Here is a 21,181-nt window from a genome sequence, read left to right as displayed (position 1 = left end):
GGTCATCTCCATGAGCCTTTTGTCCAGGCCGTGTCACAGATGGACTGCGGGGCGGAACGATTAGGTGAGCATTGTCCAGAAACACAGGACTGCTCTTTCACTCTGGTTATGGTTAAAGAAGAGACGTCTCTGGTTGCAAACTAAACAGAAAATGGCCCGAGTGGATTTATGGAGGCGACCATGAAAACACAGTGCGTTCCTAGACACAAGTCCACAATGAGTTTGCTGTCTTGAATTACTGCCAAGCTCCTTCTGAAGCGATTACCCTCCACTGGATCGAGCGGAGGGGCCGTTTTTTAAGGTGACCCTGGGCTATTCTCAGTCTCAGAGGTAAGTCCTGTTGAAGGACTTTCCCCAAAGCCACACGCTTTCATTCCGTCTTATGTTCGAGTGGTTTATTTGCAGTGCTTCTCCGCATTCTTCCATTTAACATGACCCACTGCCAGCCAGGGTGGGAGCTGCAGCTTTCAGTGTTACCTAAGCTTAGGTCCTAAGCCTCCTTCTGAAAGTTGTGTCTAGGAGCTGGGCAGCGAGGCAGGGGAAAACAAACTCCCTAATCTGTGTTTGGGGCATTCCAACATTTTGATTACTGAAAAGAAAAGAGAGTTGGAAGGAGGGGGGAAAAAAACAGCATCACAACATCTCAAGGTTTTTTTTCCACCCCCACCACCACCCTTACCCAAAGCTAATCCATTTTTTTGCAAACCGTGGAGAGGGCCGTGGGCAATAAAAGTCAAATTTCCTCACCGCGGTTCTGTTTCCAGATGAGCAGTAACGTGTTTTTAATGATTCTGAGTCACCGCGGGCCTGGTCGCAGATGCCTGGCCATGGGTCCAGATGAATGACCCCCATTGTCGGGGAGCAGGGCCGCATGTCCTTGTCCCGCCACTGCCACACGGAGATTTTAATTATCGGACCACGGAACCCCCTGCACTGGCTAAGCCATGGCACAGACACGGGCGGCGGGCCACTTCTCACGCTAGGGGGAAAAGAGGGCCGACCTGTGACAGTCACCGAGAGAGAATAGCTGCAAACGTGTTGTGTGTAAATGTATTACTACCATAGAGGAAACATCACAGATTGCACAGCCAGAGTGGCCATACTAAGATGATAATGATGATAATGTTTTGTGCACTAAGAAGTTTAATGTGGCAGTAGACATCATCCAGACATTGCATTGTGTTTGACTGTTCGATGAGGACTCAGAGACAAATATCAATGAAGCAGATTTATTTACCTGCAATGAAGGAAGGCCTACAGATCTGGTTAGTCTGCAACAGTTAACTTCCCTTCTGGTATATGATGTGGTTCTTTTAGTGCTATCCAGGTTGTCCACAGAGCCAGAATGGGCCTGTGTCCTCACATAATGGAATGTGGAGTTAGCCCGAAACTGCAGAGCTTTGATAAGTCGCTGATCATCCAAGGGAATGCTTCAGATGCGGTGGGTGTGCATTGTGTGTGTGTGTGTGTGTGTGTGTGTGTGTGTGTGTGTGTGTGTGTGCATGTGTGTGTGGGGTACTCTTCTGGACACAGCTGTAGAATCCGGCCGGAATGCAGAGGATTAGGAACGGATCACAGCTGCAAACCAGGTGAGATTACCGAGCTATATGTGTCTTTGCGAGTATGTTTTCCATACACCTCATAACAAACTCTGCAGATGTGAACACATCACCTCACTTGCCATCACAATTATTTATGAGGTAAACAATTTTAGCACTAGACTGGATCTACGTAAGATGGGGTCTTTTCAAATGATACTGTGAAGACGCCACAAAAGTCCCGAAGGCCAGTATCTGACATTCAGATTCAGTATCTGACAGTCAGATTCAGTATCTGACATTCAGATTCAGATCCATTCATCCACAGTGTCTGTGAGGTGGAGGTCTGATGACAGCAGATGACCGTTGGGCGGAGATGGACCCGCTTCAGCAGATGACATATGTGCCAAAGACTCACAGCAAGGGAAGCTGCTGACAGTAAGGAAGAGAGCCTGGCCGATCCGTGGGAAATGACCCAGTCTTTGGACGAGGACTGTGGAGATTTTACAGGATGTTCGAAAGGTTTTCCTCTCACGTGCAGTCAGTAAGGCTTTTTTAAAAATGTGATTCTTTCAATTCATCTGTGCCTCTGGTCAGTTCCACGACTCGTCTTTTCACCGACGGCCAGATGACCCTCGGAGTTACCCCTCTTTGATCTTGACCAGTGTAGCCGAGCTTCACTCATTGTTTCCCCAAGACCAAGTTCTCCAGTCATTGCAAATCCCCAGTCTGAGTCTCCTGTTAATTGAGTGAAATTCTTGAATTGAAAGCCTAACAGGATTACTAATTAGATTACTGCATGAATGAAAACGGCACTAGGATTACACTGGCTTCAATTTATTTGGCTGAACAAGGCCATCTACAAGCTCCCAAACCAATATGCTCTCATATATAGTGCACAATACTCCCGAGTTGCCATGGTGAACCGATCGAGGCAAGGGTTAAAACATTGTCCCGGCTTGGCACTGCCCAAGAATAACATTCATCCCAGTGCTCCCTGGCAAAACGCACTCTCGATCGGAGCCTGTTTCTAAAAACAGGAAAGTGCTGAGCGATGAGTTATGGGAATCTTCCATTGTTCTGGACAGACCTGTGACACAGAGCCTGTTCATCATCTGCAGTCCATGCCAAAGCTTTACACAGACCCAGAGGATGGGAAGTAGAATGGATGAAATGAAGGTGACCATTAGAGGGTTCCACGATAAAGGTTATGACTAAAAGGATTCTTATACCGTACTCCTACGATCTGGGAAATTAGGTTTTCTTATCTTTCAATGTGCAGAAAACTCCCAACTGATGATTGACTGAGTTTACATTTGAGAGAAAATGAAAAGGGATGGCCTAACGCTCGAAAGCCTCACAGATCAGAGAAAATATATACATTTTATGAATGAATGAACAATTATACAATTAAAACAAAACAACAAAAAGGACAAATAGGCCGATAAAGAAAAAGAGAAAAGACATTTGCGAGAGTGTCAGGTGAACACCTGATCCCATTTGGATTTTGCAGATATGCTCCTGTGTGTGCCGACGAATGTGCTCCAGTGTTCTACTGAAGGTTTGGATTTGTCATGGAATCACCATATGTGCTCATGTTGTTCAGGCAGTGAACAGAGTGCAGTCAGTCATCTCTGAGAGCACCATGACACCAGCCACTCTGGACATGCTTGCTACATCTGTTCTGGTTCCGTGGTACTAATTCTGTTTGATCACAGCCAATTGTGTACAGATGTGAACACCGAGGTGAACATCAAGGTCAAATTCTTGGCTGTGAAGATTTTCCACTGTCTTACAATTCGGACCGTGGACCCCCAAGTTCTTTGAAATGTTATGTTGATAACTTGTGAGGATTGATGACTAGGACTCCTACCTTGCATATGTTGCTCACTGTTCTGTCGAAAATCTGTGTGGTTACACTCTGAGCAGATACATTTCTTGGTAAATTCATCTTGGTTCTGTCATTTCTTCATATTGCAACTGCAATTCATTGACGTAAAAATATTCAAGTCAAGCGACTCTTATAAATTATTGAGACCTTGTCCAAACGGACATGCACCATGCCTGACCTAGATATATCACCTCAGTTACATTTGGATTGACTGCCCTGCATATTCTTATATGATCTGAATTTCATTATAGAGTCAGAGTGAATATATTATGATTGAAATGACCAAAGGTGTTCTCCCATACCTTAGTCGCCCTTTGACTCAAAGCAGACTGTTCCAAATCTTCCATTAGCAATTATGTACCATGTTTAAGTAAAGGATTTCCGTAGAATAACATTTAGAGCGCGATGTCTGCCTTAGACCACCTTAGCAATGTGCTCACCTCAGTAAAGCTGTGACCTTCTTCACCTTTATTCTTGAAGCAGGAAACAAGAGCACAAGCACTAGCGTCACTCGTCTTAATCATGTTTGGCTGTGGCTAAAGTGTTCTTCAAGTACACAACGTTCAAACGGACACGTTCACCCAAACATACGGCTGTGGAGATAAATATCTCTATAAAAATGACAATCCCACTCTTGATTTGAGGCCATTGAACCTCGGGACTAAGATCATTTTATTAAATCGAAATACAATAGTGAGAGGAATCGAGACGAGGCAATGACATGAAGGCCTTCCGAAACTTACTGCAGGTTTCGCACTGACTAACCAGATCAACTTGTTGGTTTGGAGTTTCGTGCATGTCTCATGTTTTTGTTACAGCAGGCCAATCATGTTAGATTATTGTTACCTTACTGTACGTCCTGATCTGTCAACACTAGGGCTGCTTGCTATATTAATTCAGTGACATCTTCACTTCAGTGCTCTTTTCAGACAAGAGTTGTGAAGCCTGTCACGCTTAGTCACTTCAGACAGACAATCCAGTCTGTCAAACTTCATGGTACAAATGATTGCTGCCTTTTACATAGCTCTCTTTTGGCTTGTCTACTTCATTTTATTTTATCAATACATAATCAATAAACCTAAATAACAGGAAGCTCATCACAAAGTATGATTGGTTACTATTTTCCACTTAACATTAGCAAAATAAATACAAAACAAACACATCTGCATCACATATTTGAAAGTCTTTGATATGAAATGATTTTTCTCTGAGAGTTATGGTAAGTTTTTGTGAATCCTTGATATTTTCAGCAGGTGACGCTGGCTCTACCACATTCTCACTGAGCTGAGAAGTTTGGCTCGCTAAAACAAAGACAAAGTTAAATGGAGCTGCTAAAAGACAATTACAACCAATCGAAAGCTCTGTCAATCAAAAGGTGCTGTGAAGTGACCTTAGTGGTCTCCAGACTTAAGAAGTTGGAATGATCATTGCACGCAAATGCCCAAATCCTAGACAGACTGTGTTAAATTGACCATTGTTTGCTTCTTTCCAACTCCCCACAGTCACACGCATGTGTCTGATGTGCCCACAATGTCAAAGCAGTTCATCTGGTGCAACTGACTGGTAATAATACCAGTCAACAAGGCTATTGCATGCAAGCACACTCTGGCACAATTGCAAATAAGCTATCTATTGATTTTAGCTTTAAAGTGATATTTAATAGAATGATTGTCATTGATTGTTGAAAATGTACTATCAAATAGTCATGTGTATAATATGTTCTTGTGATAAGTTTCAGGAAGATGTTTGACCTTTTGCATTGTTCAGGCGAGTCAGTTTTCCTTAGAAATACCAGAAACCTGCCTCCAATTGATTTCTAATTCAATTTGATTTAATTTGCATTAAGGATAACAGGTTGTGATAGCATACAATTATACACAGATTTTGTGCAGGTTCATTGTGAAGCTATCTTCATGTATTATGACTCATGAATGCAATCTTGCTGGTATTTAACTATTCATGGTTTCCAATGAGACATTGAAGATCTTGTTAAGATGTCTACCCCCTGCCTGGTCTCTGGAGTGTGAGTATTGGGGTCAGTTGGGTGTCTGTTGGCCCACACACTGTCACACCTACCTTATGAGACAGAATTAGTCCTCTTAAACATGGGTTCATTCATAAGCCAGACCAAACTAGGCTGTATACCAGATGTGGTGCAATATAATCCAGCAGAAACAGTCAGAGGTTCAACAGGGAATGTAGAAATACACATGGCTGCATAGAAAACTAAAACAGAATATAAGTACATTTTAAGTCTCAGCTTGGATTTCTCCACTCACCCAAAGTTATTTTATATGTACCATAAAGTTCATGGTGTTCTGATGTTATTGCTCCAGTATAGCAAAGCTCCCCATTGCAATTGGCAAAACTGTAATTCTTGTAAGTACATGTCTCCTATTGACTTTTCAACATAATGATGTGTAGTTGAAATTAAGCTGAAAATGGAAAGCTTCATATCTTGGTGATCTCCACATCGAAAGTTCTCTAAAAGAATGATGTTCTTCTGAGGCTCCCCCACTTCCATCTCATGTGCCTGAGGTAGCAATCAAAAGTCCCTTTCCCACATGAGCGAGACATCCGGATGTCAAACGGATATCAAACGGGTGGCTGTATGTGGGAACGCAAAATTCGGGTATTTTCTTACCCGGAACTCACCCTACTAGCCCCCTAGTACTACTTCTAGATGTTACCCGGGTGCGCTTAGGTGGGAACGCAGCCGGCACAGTTCTGGGTAGAGATGGGGGGCGTAACGATGACGTATAGAAATGCGCCCTTGCAGCCTGCTTGCAGCGCGAGGCAGAAAGTACAAATTGCCATGGTAACGATAAACATTGCCCTACGAGTATGAACAACACAGACGAGAACACCGGAATACAGAAAACAGTGACATTTGTGTACGTACAATAAAAATTTAAACTGCAATTACGTTGTTGTGTTTGTTGCGGGACAGGCAGGATTATCCTTGCAAACGTGAATAGCTTGAAGTGTTGTCGATTAGCTTGCATCTAGCTGTTTATTACAGTGGTTAGCAATTAACAGCTAACAGTTAACGTCACTGTTATTTAGCATTGTTGCTTTTTGTAGGAGTTGGGAAGGAGCCTCAGACCTCTGTGGGCTGTTTATATATTTTCCAGGTGTGTCATTATTTTCTATTAATCTGTTGTGTTGGATGTTTATACCAGAGAGGGTTGAATTAGAGCTTTGTTTATACTGTGGTCCTGGCGTTAGCTATTTTTTCCTCTATGCTAGCTCCCGCTGACTAGCGAGCTAACTAGCAGCTACTTCTGTTGTTTCACGATGTTTTGGATCTGATGTAACTTCGCATCATCCAGGCAACACAGCACAACAACGCATTTATTTAGCGTCATCTCCCTCCCTCTGCAAGTGCTGACATTGCCCCACCCCTCGCGGCTCCTACTCGGGTCTAGTGTGAACACAATTACCCGTATCTCACTCGGACACAAAGCTCATGTGGGAAACGTCGTGTCGTGCCTCTATCCGGGTAAATATGTCCGGGTAACTTCTAGAAGTTATGTGGGAAAGGGACTAAAGAGTTCTGCTGCATTTTTTCAATGCATGGAAATGGCTGTACTGTCCTCATTCACGTGGGTGTGATCACGGCCCAGGGTGCGACTGATGAGGTGCCCATCTGCCGGGGGATGGCTGCGTTTGGGTTAATACATGCTAATGTGGCCCCAGAGACACTCAGCCATGGCAGCTGGTGCCGCCCTCCCACAATAGCCCGTGTCCAGACATCTCGGGCTCGCCCCGTGCTAATCCGTCGCTCGCGTGTTTCGGACCCGTCGGTAAGGGTTGTGTGTGAGTTTTGGGAGCAGGGTATTAGTGGTTCTTGTCTAGTCATGGAGCAGGGGGCACAGGGTTCCTTGTAGTAGAAGTGTTTGGTGGTAGCTAATGGACATCTGCATAATTTAAAAGCTGGAATTCAATTTGTTTCCTCTAATTTAAAATTCTATTTCATCTATTTGTTTAGTTAGCCAATTGACAAATGCTTATTGTCTGATGTACACTACAAGTGTTCATGCTTACTTTTATAGCTATGTAGATGTGTTTTGTTTTCTCATGGCATCAAAACCAGTTTTATAAAATATTAATGCCAATACTTTTAGGTACTAAATCTCAATAATTCACTTCTCTTCTTCTCTATATCAATACAATTCTAACACTTTAGCAGTCAAGGTTCCTCACTTTTATTTTCACCTTTTGTAAAAGAACATGAGGCATAACGTGACAAAATACTTTTCTTTATTCTCTATAGCGTGGACCTGTATAGCAAAAGCTGCCATAAAATTTACAACGTCCCCCCACAATCAGACTTAGTCAGCATCAAGTCAAATCTCTTATCTACAACATAATGTCAGAGCACCAAGACACAACAGCTGAGCTCTCAACCGAACTAAGAGGTAAAAGGCAATGTGATTGGATGTTTTTTTTTCTTTTAAGAAAGCATGGATCAGGAGCCATTCCAGACCCAGGGTGAGAGAGTTCAGTCTAGGGAGGATGATCACACGCACAGCCACAACACAATAACTTCCGTTAATAATGGAATATCATGGACTAATCATGTCGGACAGAGACAAAACAATCACACGTAATATATATCACTTAGTTACTTGTATTAATAAAAATAAATATATTGTAATCTTCTGCTTAATACAGCTTATCGGGGTACCTAATTCAAACACACTTTTCAAGTTTTTACATATAGTGTACAGGCAAAAGTCTCTGAAAATCTGACGGTCTAAGTGGCAAAGGCCCACTTTAAACTGTGCCTTGATTTATTTTCTTCGGAGTTATGAATGCTGTGCCAACCACAGCATATCTGGACACAGATAGGACATCCTGGGACTTCCGCAAGTGGTCCTTTCACTCTTGGCTGCCTTGTAGTTTCTTCATGACCTGACTGTGCGCAGGTGCGTTGGTGAGAACCGTCCCGACGAACGCGTGTGTTCCCCAGAGGGCGTGACTGATGACTTTGCAGCAGCCCAGGTCTTCGATGCGAAAACCCAGGTGGCGATACCTTTCGTCCGTCTCGAACAGCGTGTTGTTGGTGTACGTGCCAAAAAACTACAAATGTGACAAACAGGAGGAAAAGTAAGTTGACTTTCACGTTAATTCAATAAAAAGGAGTGTGTGTGTGAGGGAGATGAACCAATCAGCAGGGGTGTTAACTCACAGCGAGCCCTGAGGAAGGGTCTATGAAGTCTGCCCAAAAACCTTCTTTCTGCAAAGCATAACAGATCTCCTTGGCCCCTTCAATAAACTGTGAAAATAAATTAAGCAATTTGTTAAATTAAATAAAAACAAAACAAAACAGCAACAAAAAACACACACAAATTAAGTGAAGCAATGGATTAAATATCAATTCATCACAATTTACTTTAATCCTTACAGACTGCCCTTAAACAAATATATTGCCTAACAAGTCATGGGGAGGGCCAGCAGAGAATGAACCGCTTACTGATGAGGCAAAAGCCCAGACATGTTGCTGTTAAGCAGACGGTGAATAACGTAGACGGTGCAGACACACACTGTGGACTCACGCAATGTCTGCTAACACTGACACCAGTGGGGTGTCCTACGAAGCTCGATTAGTGGCTTAGCGAGGTATGTTGCCCTCAAAGCTACGAAAGTGGATCTGTTTTAGCGCCGCTGTATCACCATGGTGTCTTATGTTGCCAACTAAACCTGGTCGGGAGCAAGTTATAGCTCAAATCGTGAAAAACTACCGCCCTCTGACCAATCCTACAGACTACTGACCAATCAATTATCTTGAAAAATGAAGTTCTCACGTGTGAGATTCTGTCATACATCTTACAGGTGCAGCTCCGCCTCTTCAAACATTTTGAAATTCGAAAGGCGCTTAACTATGTTAGTTGTTGAGAGTTTTTGAAGGCTTATTGCGGTCAAATGAACAACTATTAACAAACATTACCTAATTAATCTATGCACTTGGCTTTCCATACCAATGAACATCTGCCAAGTGATAATCATAAAAAAAGAAAATACTGTTCCTTTATTGAAATATTTTTTGCTAGTCCTCACAAATAATGTAATTGTCACAATGTCCTCGTAACACAAAGCTCTCTGTCGTTCCAGTCCTTCCAAGGCTTTCTGGCAGGAATGCTAACTGAATCCATACCAAAACAGGCCAACAGGTTTCAAATTTATTGGGCCAGGCGCCTAGACACCGTCGGAGATGTAAATCAGTCTGAGGTGGTGCAGACGTGACAGTATGGCGTACACAAAAGAAAGAAATATCTGTTGGGTCCATGCGGGACTAAACATATAAATCTCCAGGGGAATGCCCAACCTAAACACTGCCATTTTTTAAGTGGAGGACGGCCATAAAAAAACTCTAAGCTCTAAGCTCTGGCAACATTCTCACCGACAGGCTTGTGCCACATTTACAACATGTCTAAAACTAACCATATTGAGGTGGACAAATAGCATCTTGAGAGCATCCGAGTTAAAAGACACAAGTTATGTGTTTAGTTCATAGCAATGCTACCCAGCGCTGCACACTATTTCATTCTGACAAGCAGAGAGCCTGGGAGGGCAGACTCACTTGGGAGAGGAGCTGTTCCCGCTCGACCTCCACGGCCTCACACCACCGCGTCATGTCATTCTCCGTCTTCTGCGTCACAGTCACCACCATCATGCTGTTTGAGGGAGCTTCCGGGAACATTAACTGCAAATCTGGAATATGAGGGAAAACAAAACAAAAAAAGAATTCTTGACAATCTTAAATTATAATGTTGATTTGTGGAGTCAAACTGGAGGAGCATGGTTATTGAGCTTCAGAAAGCTGTAATGGCTTAAATTACTGTCTGAACATTAAACTATTCTGCCATCTACTGGTTTTGCAATGCTGTTGTCTACTCTTTTCAATCACACTGATTCATCATACTGCCCAAACCAAGTCATTCATTCCTTGTACAGAATGAAAGCTGCCATTTAAGGAAATTTTTTTCACCCAGGGTCAACAAAGACCTACTCTACAGCGTAGCATTCCGATAGACAGTCACCATATGTGTTATTTCTTACACCAAACTGTGTGAGGAAATTCCCCTCTATCAGCATTTGAGTCTATGGCCACTCATTTGAGCGTGCTAAGCTTGCTAACATTAGGCTGCCCTCTTGTGGTCATTCTGAACAATTTCAGATTACACAAGGTTATATCTTCATTACCCACATTTTTATTTACCTTTTGAAAGGTAAACCAACAGTAAACATATATAAAACAAAACAAAATTAAATGTATGGTTCACCTTTCTTCAGCAGCTCGGGACACAACTGTATGGCACACTCCACATGAGAGTTATCGAAGTACTGGTCCACTTTGCTAACAGGCCCTGGTGGCGATTCCTGGCCCTGGAGACATAACAGCACAGGTTAGTCCATCTCTTACAGCGGAAATTGATCATGTACACATGTTGTTGCTACAGTATGATGTCATATTTAGCTAAATATGATTGAATGTCTGATGAAGGGCTAGGGGCCGAAACGTTACATGTGGTGATTTACCATATATAAAACTGAGGAGCATATTCTGGTGTGCGGACATCTTGTTCTCTTTCCTGACATATGCTCGTCTGCCCAGCACCCAGTTTTTATCGCTTTTTGGATGTGCGTGCGGTACTCTTTTGCATATTTAGCTAAATAGGATTCAAGGAATTTTTATTGTCGTACCAGTTCACATTTACATGTTTGTGGTTCGAAATTAGTACTCAGGACCCAGTATGAAGCCATAGAATAGCTAGTTCCCTGTCTTAGCCAAGGCAGGCAGCTAAGCAATGAGCCGAAGGGCGAACTCAAAAGTTTAACTAATTTTAAAGTTGTGTTTTTAGAAGGCTCAGTTTTTTTCTGTGTGTGCCCCACTTTTATATACGCGGGGCATGTTGCAACGGTCAGAGTGCCTGGAGATGAAACAAGCATGGCAGTCTGAACAGCCCTTACCTAAAAACAATAACAAAAAAAGCCATTTTGCATTCAAAGCATTGACGCACAACTAACCAGAAATGTACTATTACACCCAGTTTGTCTCTTCGATAAAAGACTCACCCCGAACTCTGAGACCAGCTGGGCCAAGACGAAATGGTGCCGGTCACTGCTGGTGGGCGCGGTCAGCACATCGGGCACTCTTCTGGGGAGCGTCCTCATCCTCTGTTCTGCAGTGCCCTCCAAGTGGCTGTCGAAGCCCACATTACCCGGCAACTGGAAGCGTTGATCCTGAGGTCCAAACGGACCCATATTCTCATCTGGCCACACCGTCCTGGGACCTAACACACGCGCACAGACACACACACACACACACACACACACAAGTTTAAGCACCTATACACACAAGTTCAAGCACCTATAAACAGATGGTTCTCACACATAACAGGCAAGAAGAGAAAAATACAACCTCCCTGTGTATTCTTACACACGCCTGTTATCGTTCACCGATCAGTGATTTGGTTTGAAATGTTGAAAAAAAAGGTAATGCTAAACTATGTAAAAAGAAAAAACAGCAAAAACTTTACATTATTTATTTACTAGGGTGTCTTGTGATACAACTGCACATAATAAACCGCTCACAAAAAGTAAGGAAACTTGACTTTGGCCCATTATATCTCCCCTTTAGTAATACCAACCAGTAAAGTGTTTCATATCATTTTTATCGTTGATTTGTCACCTTTACAATGAGGTATAGCTCGTAAGCATAGGGCAATCATGGAATGAGCAACACAAGCAAACGTGTAAGTAGTGCCAACGAAAAATGTGCCAAAATGGCCTGTTATGCTATTGGAATTCACCTTTGTTACTTCAAGCATTGACGATTGCACTCTCCCACAGAAATGAGGAAAACAAAACATGTTAGGCATACATTTGTTCATTTTATACTCAGTGTCAGGGTCCTCAGTAGCGTGTAGAGGATCCATATGCAGCCACAACAGCTTGGCACCTTCTTCTCATGCAGGTCACCAACCTGGCTACATTCTGCTGTGGGGTGACATCTCCTTAACTCGAAAGACAGACCTTGTTATCATTGAAGGCAATCATCATGCAGTTAGATACCGGGATGAGATTCTGGAGCCAGTGGCAATTCCATATCTCCAGAATATGGGACCAATTGCCATCCTCCAGGATGACAATGCTCGCCCCCATAGAGCTGGGATCATCAGAGAGTACCTCCAGAATTTGGGAGTGAAGAGGATCTAATGGCCTGCCGTGAACACTTGTGGGATCAGCTTGGGCATGCTGTACGTGCCAGAGTCACCAACAAAACCAGGTCACCAACAACAGATCCTTATCGAGGAATGGAATGCCATCCCACAGCAGAATGTAGCCAGGTTGGTGACCAGCATGAGAAGAAGGTGCCAAGCTGTTGTGGCTGCATATGGATCCTCTACACGCTACTGAGGACCCTGACACTGAGTATAAAATGAACAAATGTCTGCCTAACATGTTTTGTTTTCCTCATTTCTGTGGGAGAGTGCAATCGTCAATGCTTGAAGTAACAAAGGTGAATTCCAACAGCATAACAGGCCATTTTGGCACATTTTTCGTTGGCACTACTTACACGTTTGCTTGTGTTGCTCATTCCATGATTGCCCTATGCTTACAAGCTATACCTCATTGTAAAGGTGACAAATCAACAATAAAAATGATATGAAACACTTTACTGGTTGGTATTACTAAAAGGGAGATATAATGGGCCAAAGTCAAGTTTCCTTACTTTTTGTGAGCAGTTTATGTGAATAAGGCATATAGCATGAGGCCTAGTTGATGTGAACTTCTGTAGGTAAGAGAGGCTTGAGAGTCATACATACCCAGGTCAGGTGGTATGATCGTCCGAAGGGGCTCGTCAGACCCTGAGGATCCGGCCCCAGAGAAGGACCTGGCCCCGACAACACGACGGACCAGAACGTGGATCCCTGGCAGGTACGTCACCATGCGCGCCCTCCCACAGATCACCTGGTGAGCACAAATCCACAGCTAGTTTAGGTGACATAATTCTCCGGTCTCTGATAGTTCTTTTCTTTCATCATAACACACCACATTCACACATGTGTATGCCAAACATGCATACTACTCTTGACACATTTCATATAATCTCTGAGGCAATATTATGCACATTATGCATGTCATGGCTGGGAAATAACATGACATGCAGTTTGGTAAATATAAAGTTACTTACATTTGCCATCTTAGCACGCTTCTTTTTACTTTTATGAGTCTGTGAGAGAGAAACAAGTTTTCAATCATCAGATAAAACAATATCTGTACACTTCACTGGGAGGGTTGTCTTACACCAACCAAACAGAACAAATATTGTTGTAGTGCCAAGCTAATACCTTTACACCAACATAGGCACACTTGCCTAAGCCTGAAATCTACTCAACTACATCCACTTTCACCTACAGTAAACGGTTGGCCACCTTGCTGTCAGTGCTTCTTGGGACTGCAGAGTTTATTTACGTGTAAGTGGCCAAGTGCATGGCTGCCAGAAAAACACATGGGCGTTGATCAACACAAACACGTCATTGGGCCACCTCATGAAGCTTACATATTGTGCAAGCTAGCTAACTAACTTACTAGTAGCAAGTCCTTAACATTCATTTACGTTACGGGAAAGCGCTAAAGGCACCTGTAAAATTCACTTGCCGCAATAGCTCTAATCTGAAAGGTAGTACTTCAAGTTCTTCAGCAGGTTCAGAAACATTAGCCTGGTTGCTACAACAGCATGACAATCACTGATGCTATGTCATTAGCTAACGAGCTAACATTTTACAACAACTTTACCATCCTGTAAGTGAGATGCCCTGAATCTGGGAACGCTTATGTCTGTACTAAATTCATTAAGAAAATAGCAATATCAGCTGGAGTTCGAAATGGTGAACTGTTACCGTACCTCTCTTTAAATCGTTAAAGAAGTCCTAAGGACACAGCAGTCTCCCTTTCCATGTAACCTTACTTCACCCAGCCTTATCGCAAGCACTCGAAGAAATTTCATGAGCTTCGGTAATGGTTTCGCGTGCCCACGAAAGGCCTTTTACTGCCCTCTATTGGATGGGAGCTGAGGAATTTTTTGGCACAGGTCGGCAGAGCGAGCCGTTCTCTCTGAGATCGTTTCAGGGACAATGTCACACAATTTTACAAATGTTAACGGTGTTAGGACAGTGATATGATAAGCAGAATACATATTGATAACCCCCTTGTTACTTGGTGGCTAGTGCTACTAGTTGGCGATGGATGCATCGCTGATGCAATCATTTGATCAGCTCTGTCTTTTTAGTATTCCTTCTGCTGACTTGCCTAAATTATTCACAAAGAATGAACTGAGCTTACACTTCCTTCTGGGGAAAAATAAGGTTTTAAATGGCAGTCTGTGGTGCTGTGCTGTGCATTTGACTACCTCCTTGTCTTCAAATCACTTACCTCGTGGTTCAAGTCCATGTCCATCTGAGTGAGTTGATTGAGAATTTCAAGGGCCTCCGCGACGGTAGATGTCGCAGTAGGCTCTGATGGGCGAAAACAAATGACAAGCGATTCACGTTGGGTCCAAGTCGGGTGAGTGCAAGATGGCTAACCACAGACATGGACGTGATCATGGGAAAGAAAAGAAGTCAGACGAAGGTCCATCAGTTGTGGATCTATTACTGCATCCCGAGCTCCTGTCCGAGGACTTCATGAAGTTGATTTTACATGAGGTTCGCAATTTTACAGAGGAAAGCTCTTCCTCTGAGCTTCATAAGCCATCTATCATATTGGGAATAGCTATGGCTAGGTTAACGTTGGCTGGAGGTTTTTTTAAAAAAAAATAATTCTCTCATCGTTTGGAAGTTCTTCCTATGCTGAGGTTACAGTTAACCTTTGCCCACCCCTTTAACGTCTTAGTTTATAATGTGATAAATCAACCAACTGCTTAAGTTCACCAAATGCTTCCTCAACAAGAGCTATTAATGGCATAATAATGTTGTGTAGCTAACAAGCTATGCATCACCACATTCTTTAATCATTTGAATGTAGGAGTTATAGTAGTTTAGTGCCAACATACGTACTCTTTGGAGCAACTCACTAGCTCTCCTAAAGGACTTTTCACTAGCACTGTGGTCTGGCACGCTGCTCACAATGCATGTAAGATGAGTGGATTCTCTAAGGCTAACTTGTAACTTTGTACTTCAGAGGAATATTCAGGTGGACAATGATGGAAACCAGGACCAGCTTAGGGAGCTGTACATGCGGCATGTCATCCCTCTGCCTCAGCGAGAACTGCCAAAAAGCCGCTGGGGAAAGAAAATGCAGAAGACTAGAGTGGAGCAGAGGTCTTCGCAGTCTCAGAGTTACAGGTGACCGACACAACATAGAATTTCTCCTCCATCAATATGACTGTGGCACCCATAGATTGAATTTATGTTAAAACTGGAAATGTATTCTGTAGCCTGTGTGTGTGCTTTTGTCTGCCGTAGCTCAAGCAGTGACACAGGAAGGAAAAGGCCTCTAATTGTGTTTGACGGGAGCTCCACGGGGAGTGTTAAGATAAAGAAGCCTGACCCCCTGCCTTCACCTGGGGCCACAGACCGCCTGAAGCCTCCTCCATCAATGAATATGACCAACCCCATCCGCAAGCTGTCAAGCTCCTCATCAAATTCTTCATTCTTATCTTCATCATCATTATCATCATCATTATCAACAACAACACAGAAAAGTCCCAGTGGTCCTCCGTCGTCAGAGGTTTCAAATTCAGCCACAGCTAATTTAAAGAGGCCTGGGGAGCATGACTGCAGTGTAAGTATGCGTCAAATGATTTGTGCGTAGAGTTGAAAAACATTGGAGTATCTGAAATTGTCAGGCTACTCTTGAGTATTAGTTCTAGAGAGCATTTTGGAGTATCTTTCTGTGCAGGAGTGAAATTAAGTGAAACAACAAAATGGCATGTCATACGGTGAAAATGAGTTCTTCCTTGAACTTCTTCGGGGTCAGATCCACTTTGATCAGTATAGGCTAAATGCACAAAAAGCTTTTTCAGATACCTCATTTGTTTCCGGTGGAGCGTTTCCTGTGTTGTAACGGCATCCTCTGTTTAATTTCGCTCCTAACATGTTCACTCCAGCACTGATATGGTTTGCCCAATAATACAAATTTGAATACTCGCAAAAATCATCTCACATCGTAACATGCTGATTCTCTAGGTGCAACACCCAAGCGGGTCCGTGTAGACACTAATTACATTAACAGTAGTGGCAGGTTCAAACACACCTGGCCCCACCAGAAACAAATGAGGTACCTGAACAGCCTCCCGTGCATATAACTTATTAACTTGATAACAGGTCATAAGCACATTTTAACACTTTTGCATGCACTATTTTATGTCCATGTATGTTTTTTTTAATATATACTTTATTGTTTATATCAATCATTTATGGACTATAATCCACATGTAGTTCCACATCTTTACATTTTTCCACCCTACTATATGTCCATGTACAGTATGCTTGTGATGAGGTTGCGGTATTTATGCCTGGTGTGACTAAATACCCTCTAATGTATTTTGTTCTTTGGCCTGCAGGGGGAGCTAAGTTCCCCTGATGTGAAAAAGAAGATTCATCACGTAACGTGGCCCTGACCCTGCGCTCAATGGGGCTGCCTCCCAGAGGAGACCGCCCTGAAGATGGAGGGATGGATGGATGGATGGAGAGAGAGATGGATGGAGAGAGAGAAGAAGACGGATCACCACCCACTGGTGTCTGTCAGACAGACTCTAGCCTCCCAACACGAGTGACAGTTTTGGATTGTATGGAGATCTCTACATGCCCGTCTTGATGCATGTTCTTCTGGTGCCAGCCTGCCTCTGTAGAGATTCAACACACAGACCCACACCTGAAAACCTCACTCTGAATGCCTTGATGAATGCACAAGCCCCCTCCCCAATGCTTCCTATTTATTGAACGACACAGTTTGTATTGAGCACCAAGCCTGTGTAAAATGACATCATGTAAAGAGTAGAGGATGATGTTCAGGAACCAGAGAAGTCTGCTGTTGGCATGTGATGTGATGTCCAGACTGGAATGACTCATCCGGAAAGCATTTGTGCCAGCAGTTTTATTTTATAAACTACCTATCCATAGTGTCTGCACACCTGCCTTCTTTAGTTGTGCAGAAATTGTTTAGTTTTAATTCCCTCATAGTGACATTAATGTGGAATGATGTGTTTTTTCACATGATTAGATTTGAGAGAGTGTGTACTGTATGTGTGCTTGTGTGTGCGTGTATTGAGAAGAGTGCTTTTACGGAACCATCTGTACGATGTGACAAATGATGACAGCTGTTAGATCTTATCGTGGGTAGTTTTTAGCTCCCTTGGCTGTCTTCACCAATATCAGCTTCTTGTGTTACAGGCGGTTTTAACTTTTAATGCAGTTGGATGGATAAGAATCGCACAGAAGGCAGACTTGAGCTATGATAATTTGTCTGGTTTTTCTCCAAGGATACAGTTTCTTCCCTGGCCTATGTGTTGAAGGCTCTGGATCTAAGGGCTGCCAAATGAGTAAAGATATCTGCACAATTAACAGCTGCAAACTCAACACCATTGCAAGAAGAACCAGTGCATAGATCTCAGTACTGGCGTACTGTGAGAATAGACCTTTTTCAGGTTTCTTTTTTTATTGGCAAAAGGGGAAAATGTTGATGCATTTTTAGTGCAATAAACTTACACAAAGAATCTGAAAGTCTTTGAAAGAACCTGTGTGAATGGAAATATCTGTGACCGTGTTCTTGGAATGGGTAGAAGTGGGGTTATGAAGTAGTTTCACACACATTTTGCATTTTTTTCTGTAGTTTATTTAAATCTTCAAATACAAGTTTTTTTTTTTTTCAATTTTGAGAATAATGTCATAAACAAGGCACTTATGGTAGCAGGGTGGTGTCCTTTTTCACAGTGTAAGTAGTTCACGTAGGAAAACTGACAGTTGCGCTAATGCCGTGTTAGCAAAGCCTGATAAGTCATAAATATTATAAAGTCAAAGTTGCCCCTGCCTGCCCTAAATGTCCTCAAATAGTGTCGCCGAAAATACATCAACAAAATGTGGAAAAGCCACTGAACAGAAGTTCACATATGTTGTTGTAGACCGAGGACATAAGGCTGTCTGAATATATATATATATTGATCTATACTTTAGAATATATATGCATGTGTATTCATAAATATAGCCTATGGTATCTATTGCACTTGATATTTGAAAGAGTTGCTGAAAGTGTCAGATCAGTGCATGTTAAAAAGCCTCTCTTTTCAAGCAGAAGCCAAATACAAAAAGGAGGATGTAACTGATTAGTACAAGTCAGTCAGCTATAGTTTGTCAGCCTGCATATGCTTTATACTGTACAGCCACTCTCTCTCTGTCACCATTTGTCAATAGTGCTGCCAGGGTGCAGTGTTTCTTCGAATATCCGGTCGTGGATTGGTTGGCCGGCCGCGTCCTGCGGGAACGTCGCTGCTCTTCTTCAGATGTCTTTTCCGCACTCGGGACACAAGATGTCGTCGCGCTCGGTCAGGAAGCCGCGGCCCACCAGGGACACGGAGCACTTCTTGCAGTTGAAGCAGTCGTTGTGCCACTGGCGCTCCTCAAAGGAGATGTACTTGCTGCCTCCGAGACCTGGGTTAGTTTCATAAAGGCATACAGTATTCATGCGTGAGAGTGGCATTCATGGTAGACCACAGGCCTCTCTAGCAGATAGAATATGACTAGCCAATGTCTGCTACACTGATGAACCAGTTCATTAATTACATTTTATTCAATTAATAATGAATTTCTTTTTAAAGTGTTCAGGGCTTCCCATAGGCTATAATGACCCAACACAAATGTTTGTTGACAAATGTGTGGTGTACTACTGTACATACCACTGATGGGGGAGGTGCAGGAGGCACACTTCTTGGCGTACAGGTTGCAGAAGCAGTTGAGGCAGTAGGCGAACTCGTCCCGGGAGGTGAAGCGCTGGCCGGAGAGCTGCTGCTTGCAGCCGGTGCACAGGAAGCAGTCCTTGTGCCAGGGCTGCTCGTGGTACGTCACCCCGCCGGTGGTGATGGGCTGAGTGGGGGAGAGATGGGGAGAAGAGAGGGGAAAGAGCGCTGGTGAGTGGTGAGTGATGAGCGGAGAGAGAGGATTATGACAGGCATGAGTGAACGGGTTTGCTTAAAAACTCAGAGCTGTGGCACCGGTCCCAAACTCTCCCTCAGCTCCGATTAGACAGCTCTGGAAAAAACGAACGAAGAGACCCCTGCACATTTTTTCTGACGTGATTCTATGGTTGCTGAGTGACATTCAAATGAGTTGACAGTCATATTCTAATTCGCAGTGGTCTCTTTATTTTGAATATGACCGTCAACTCATTCAAATGTCAGTGGTGTCTTTCCAGAGCTGTACATTAATTGCAGGGGCATCTCAGAAGTCAGTCTGTCAAGACTGTAAAAGTATAATGAAACTGATTAACTGTCAAACATCATCACTAGTGTTGTCTGACTTACTGGGTCTGATTGACTAGCTGCTGTTGAGCATAGGGTTTTTGTGCAACAAACTTGTGCAACATGTCTTGGTAGCCAACAAATTTGAAAATTGGCAGCTGATAAGAGAGACACATCAACACAGAGGGTTACTAAGCCGTGACGAACCTTCATGTCCCCGCGATCATGAGTGGAACGCTAGATGTGATTTACACATGGCTTTCTTCCCACCTTCACGTGTTTGTCTGTACTGTGTTCTTGTTTATTTTTAGCTTTCTGTGGAGTACAGTGCTCAGGCATAATTTGTCCTAACACCATTATGTGATGGCATGTTCTCATAAGACTGGGTGCCTGTCTTCATCTGCCCGGACTGTCCTCTGTGTGTGACTTCAATCTGAGAGGAGGCCGCCTTCCACAGTTGCCAATTAGGGCAGGAAAACTACCTCAAAATGATCTGATTTGACCTCCTTGAACTTGTGCATTTCTACTGAAATTGGACATATTCTTGGGCTGTGGGAAACACTCATCAACATGTTTCCCCATTTTCTGTCCTTTTACTGATTAAACAGCTACAGTTTTTGATTGATTGAGAAAATAGAGGACAGATTAATCGCTTATTGCCTATAGAGAAGGCCCCCCAAAACTCCTTCTTTCTGTTCAGGCCCAAAATCTCCACTGTCCTGACTGTCAAACAGCTTCGTAACAGATGTGTCAGATGTGTCAGATGTATTGGAAGGCCAACCTTCTTGCAGTGCACACACTGCATGGCGAACTGCTTCTCGTAGCAGGGCACGCAGTAGTTGGAGTTGTCCTTGGGGATGAAGCTCTTGGTACCAATGGGCTGCTGGCAGCGTTGGCAGGTGAAGCAGGTCTCGTGCCAGCTGTTGCCCTTGTGCTCCATCTTCCTGGTGCCTGGGACGAGGAAGCAGAGAGGATGAGAGGAAAAAGGTCAACAGACAAAAAGCTAACATGGATTAGCTTGCTCAAAAACGTTGATTTAACAATCCCACCTCTCAACTTTAGTTTTTTAGAATCAGTCCATTTGTTAAAAATGAGGCCTTTAGCCTCAAGCAGAAAATCCAATATATGTAGGTTCACGCCTTTTTTAATCTCAGATACAGATGCCATGCAGAAATGTTGTTGATTGGCTGAATCCATCTTAACTAAGTGGCTCAGGAAGTGCTCCAAACACAAACACGTTCATTACTCACAAGAAGCCTCAAGAAACACGTCTCTACAAATACCAAC

At 43.2% G+C, this 21,181-nt stretch overlaps 3 protein-coding genes across 5 annotated transcripts in view; 1 reads left to right on the top strand and 2 right to left on the bottom strand.

Annotated features, from left to right (window-relative positions):
* Positions 1-7,675: 7,675 nt before the first annotated feature.
* Positions 7,676-14,931, bottom strand: mmadhcb (metabolism of cobalamin associated Db). Of its 2 annotated transcripts, none has more exons than XM_062534405.1 (8): positions 14,875-14,931; positions 13,634-13,672; positions 13,266-13,410; positions 11,512-11,729; positions 10,719-10,821; positions 10,016-10,146; positions 8,624-8,710; positions 7,676-8,514 (listed from the first exon to the last, which is right to left on the bottom strand). In XM_062534405.1, the coding sequence occupies exons 1-8, from the start codon at positions 14,896-14,898 to the stop codon at positions 8,314-8,316; spliced, it is 948 nt and encodes a 315-aa protein (XP_062390389.1). In that variant the 5' UTR covers positions 14,899-14,931; the 3' UTR covers positions 7,676-8,313. The 2 variants fall into 2 exon arrangements, with proteins under 2 accessions (XP_062390389.1, XP_062390390.1); XM_062534406.1 differs by lacking the exon at positions 14,875-14,931 and adding an exon at positions 14,348-14,448.
* On the top strand, positions 14,671-18,177 carry c4h2orf49 (chromosome 4 C2orf49 homolog). The gene is made up of 4 exons (XM_062534409.1): positions 14,671-15,146; positions 15,622-15,785; positions 15,906-16,224; positions 17,006-18,177. The coding sequence occupies exons 1-4, from the start codon at positions 15,018-15,020 to the stop codon at positions 17,060-17,062; spliced, it is 669 nt and encodes a 222-aa protein (XP_062390393.1). The 5' UTR covers positions 14,671-15,017; the 3' UTR covers positions 17,063-18,177.
* Positions 18,178-18,259: 82 nt separating this feature from the next.
* Positions 18,260-21,181, bottom strand: part of fhl2a (four and a half LIM domains 2a) — an 8,990-nt gene continuing 6,068 nt past the window's right edge. For both annotated transcript variants that reach the window (XM_062534408.1, XM_062534407.1), the window contains exons 4-6: positions 20,676-20,845; positions 19,334-19,520; positions 18,260-19,088 (exon numbers count right to left, since the gene is read on the bottom strand). In XM_062534408.1, coding sequence (XP_062390392.1) covers positions 18,937-19,088; positions 19,334-19,520; positions 20,676-20,845 — 509 coding nt within the window. In that variant the 3' untranslated portion in view covers positions 18,260-18,936. The remainder of the gene's footprint in view (positions 19,089-19,333; positions 19,521-20,675; positions 20,846-21,181) is intronic.

Source organism: Sardina pilchardus, chromosome 4 (assembly GCF_963854185.1).
Source record: "Sardina pilchardus chromosome 4, fSarPil1.1, whole genome shotgun sequence".
NCBI classification, from domain to species: domain Eukaryota; kingdom Metazoa; phylum Chordata; class Actinopteri; order Clupeiformes; family Clupeidae; genus Sardina; species Sardina pilchardus.
The sequence above is the reverse complement of the archived record's forward strand: the minus strand, read 5'-3'. Positions and strand labels throughout refer to the sequence as shown.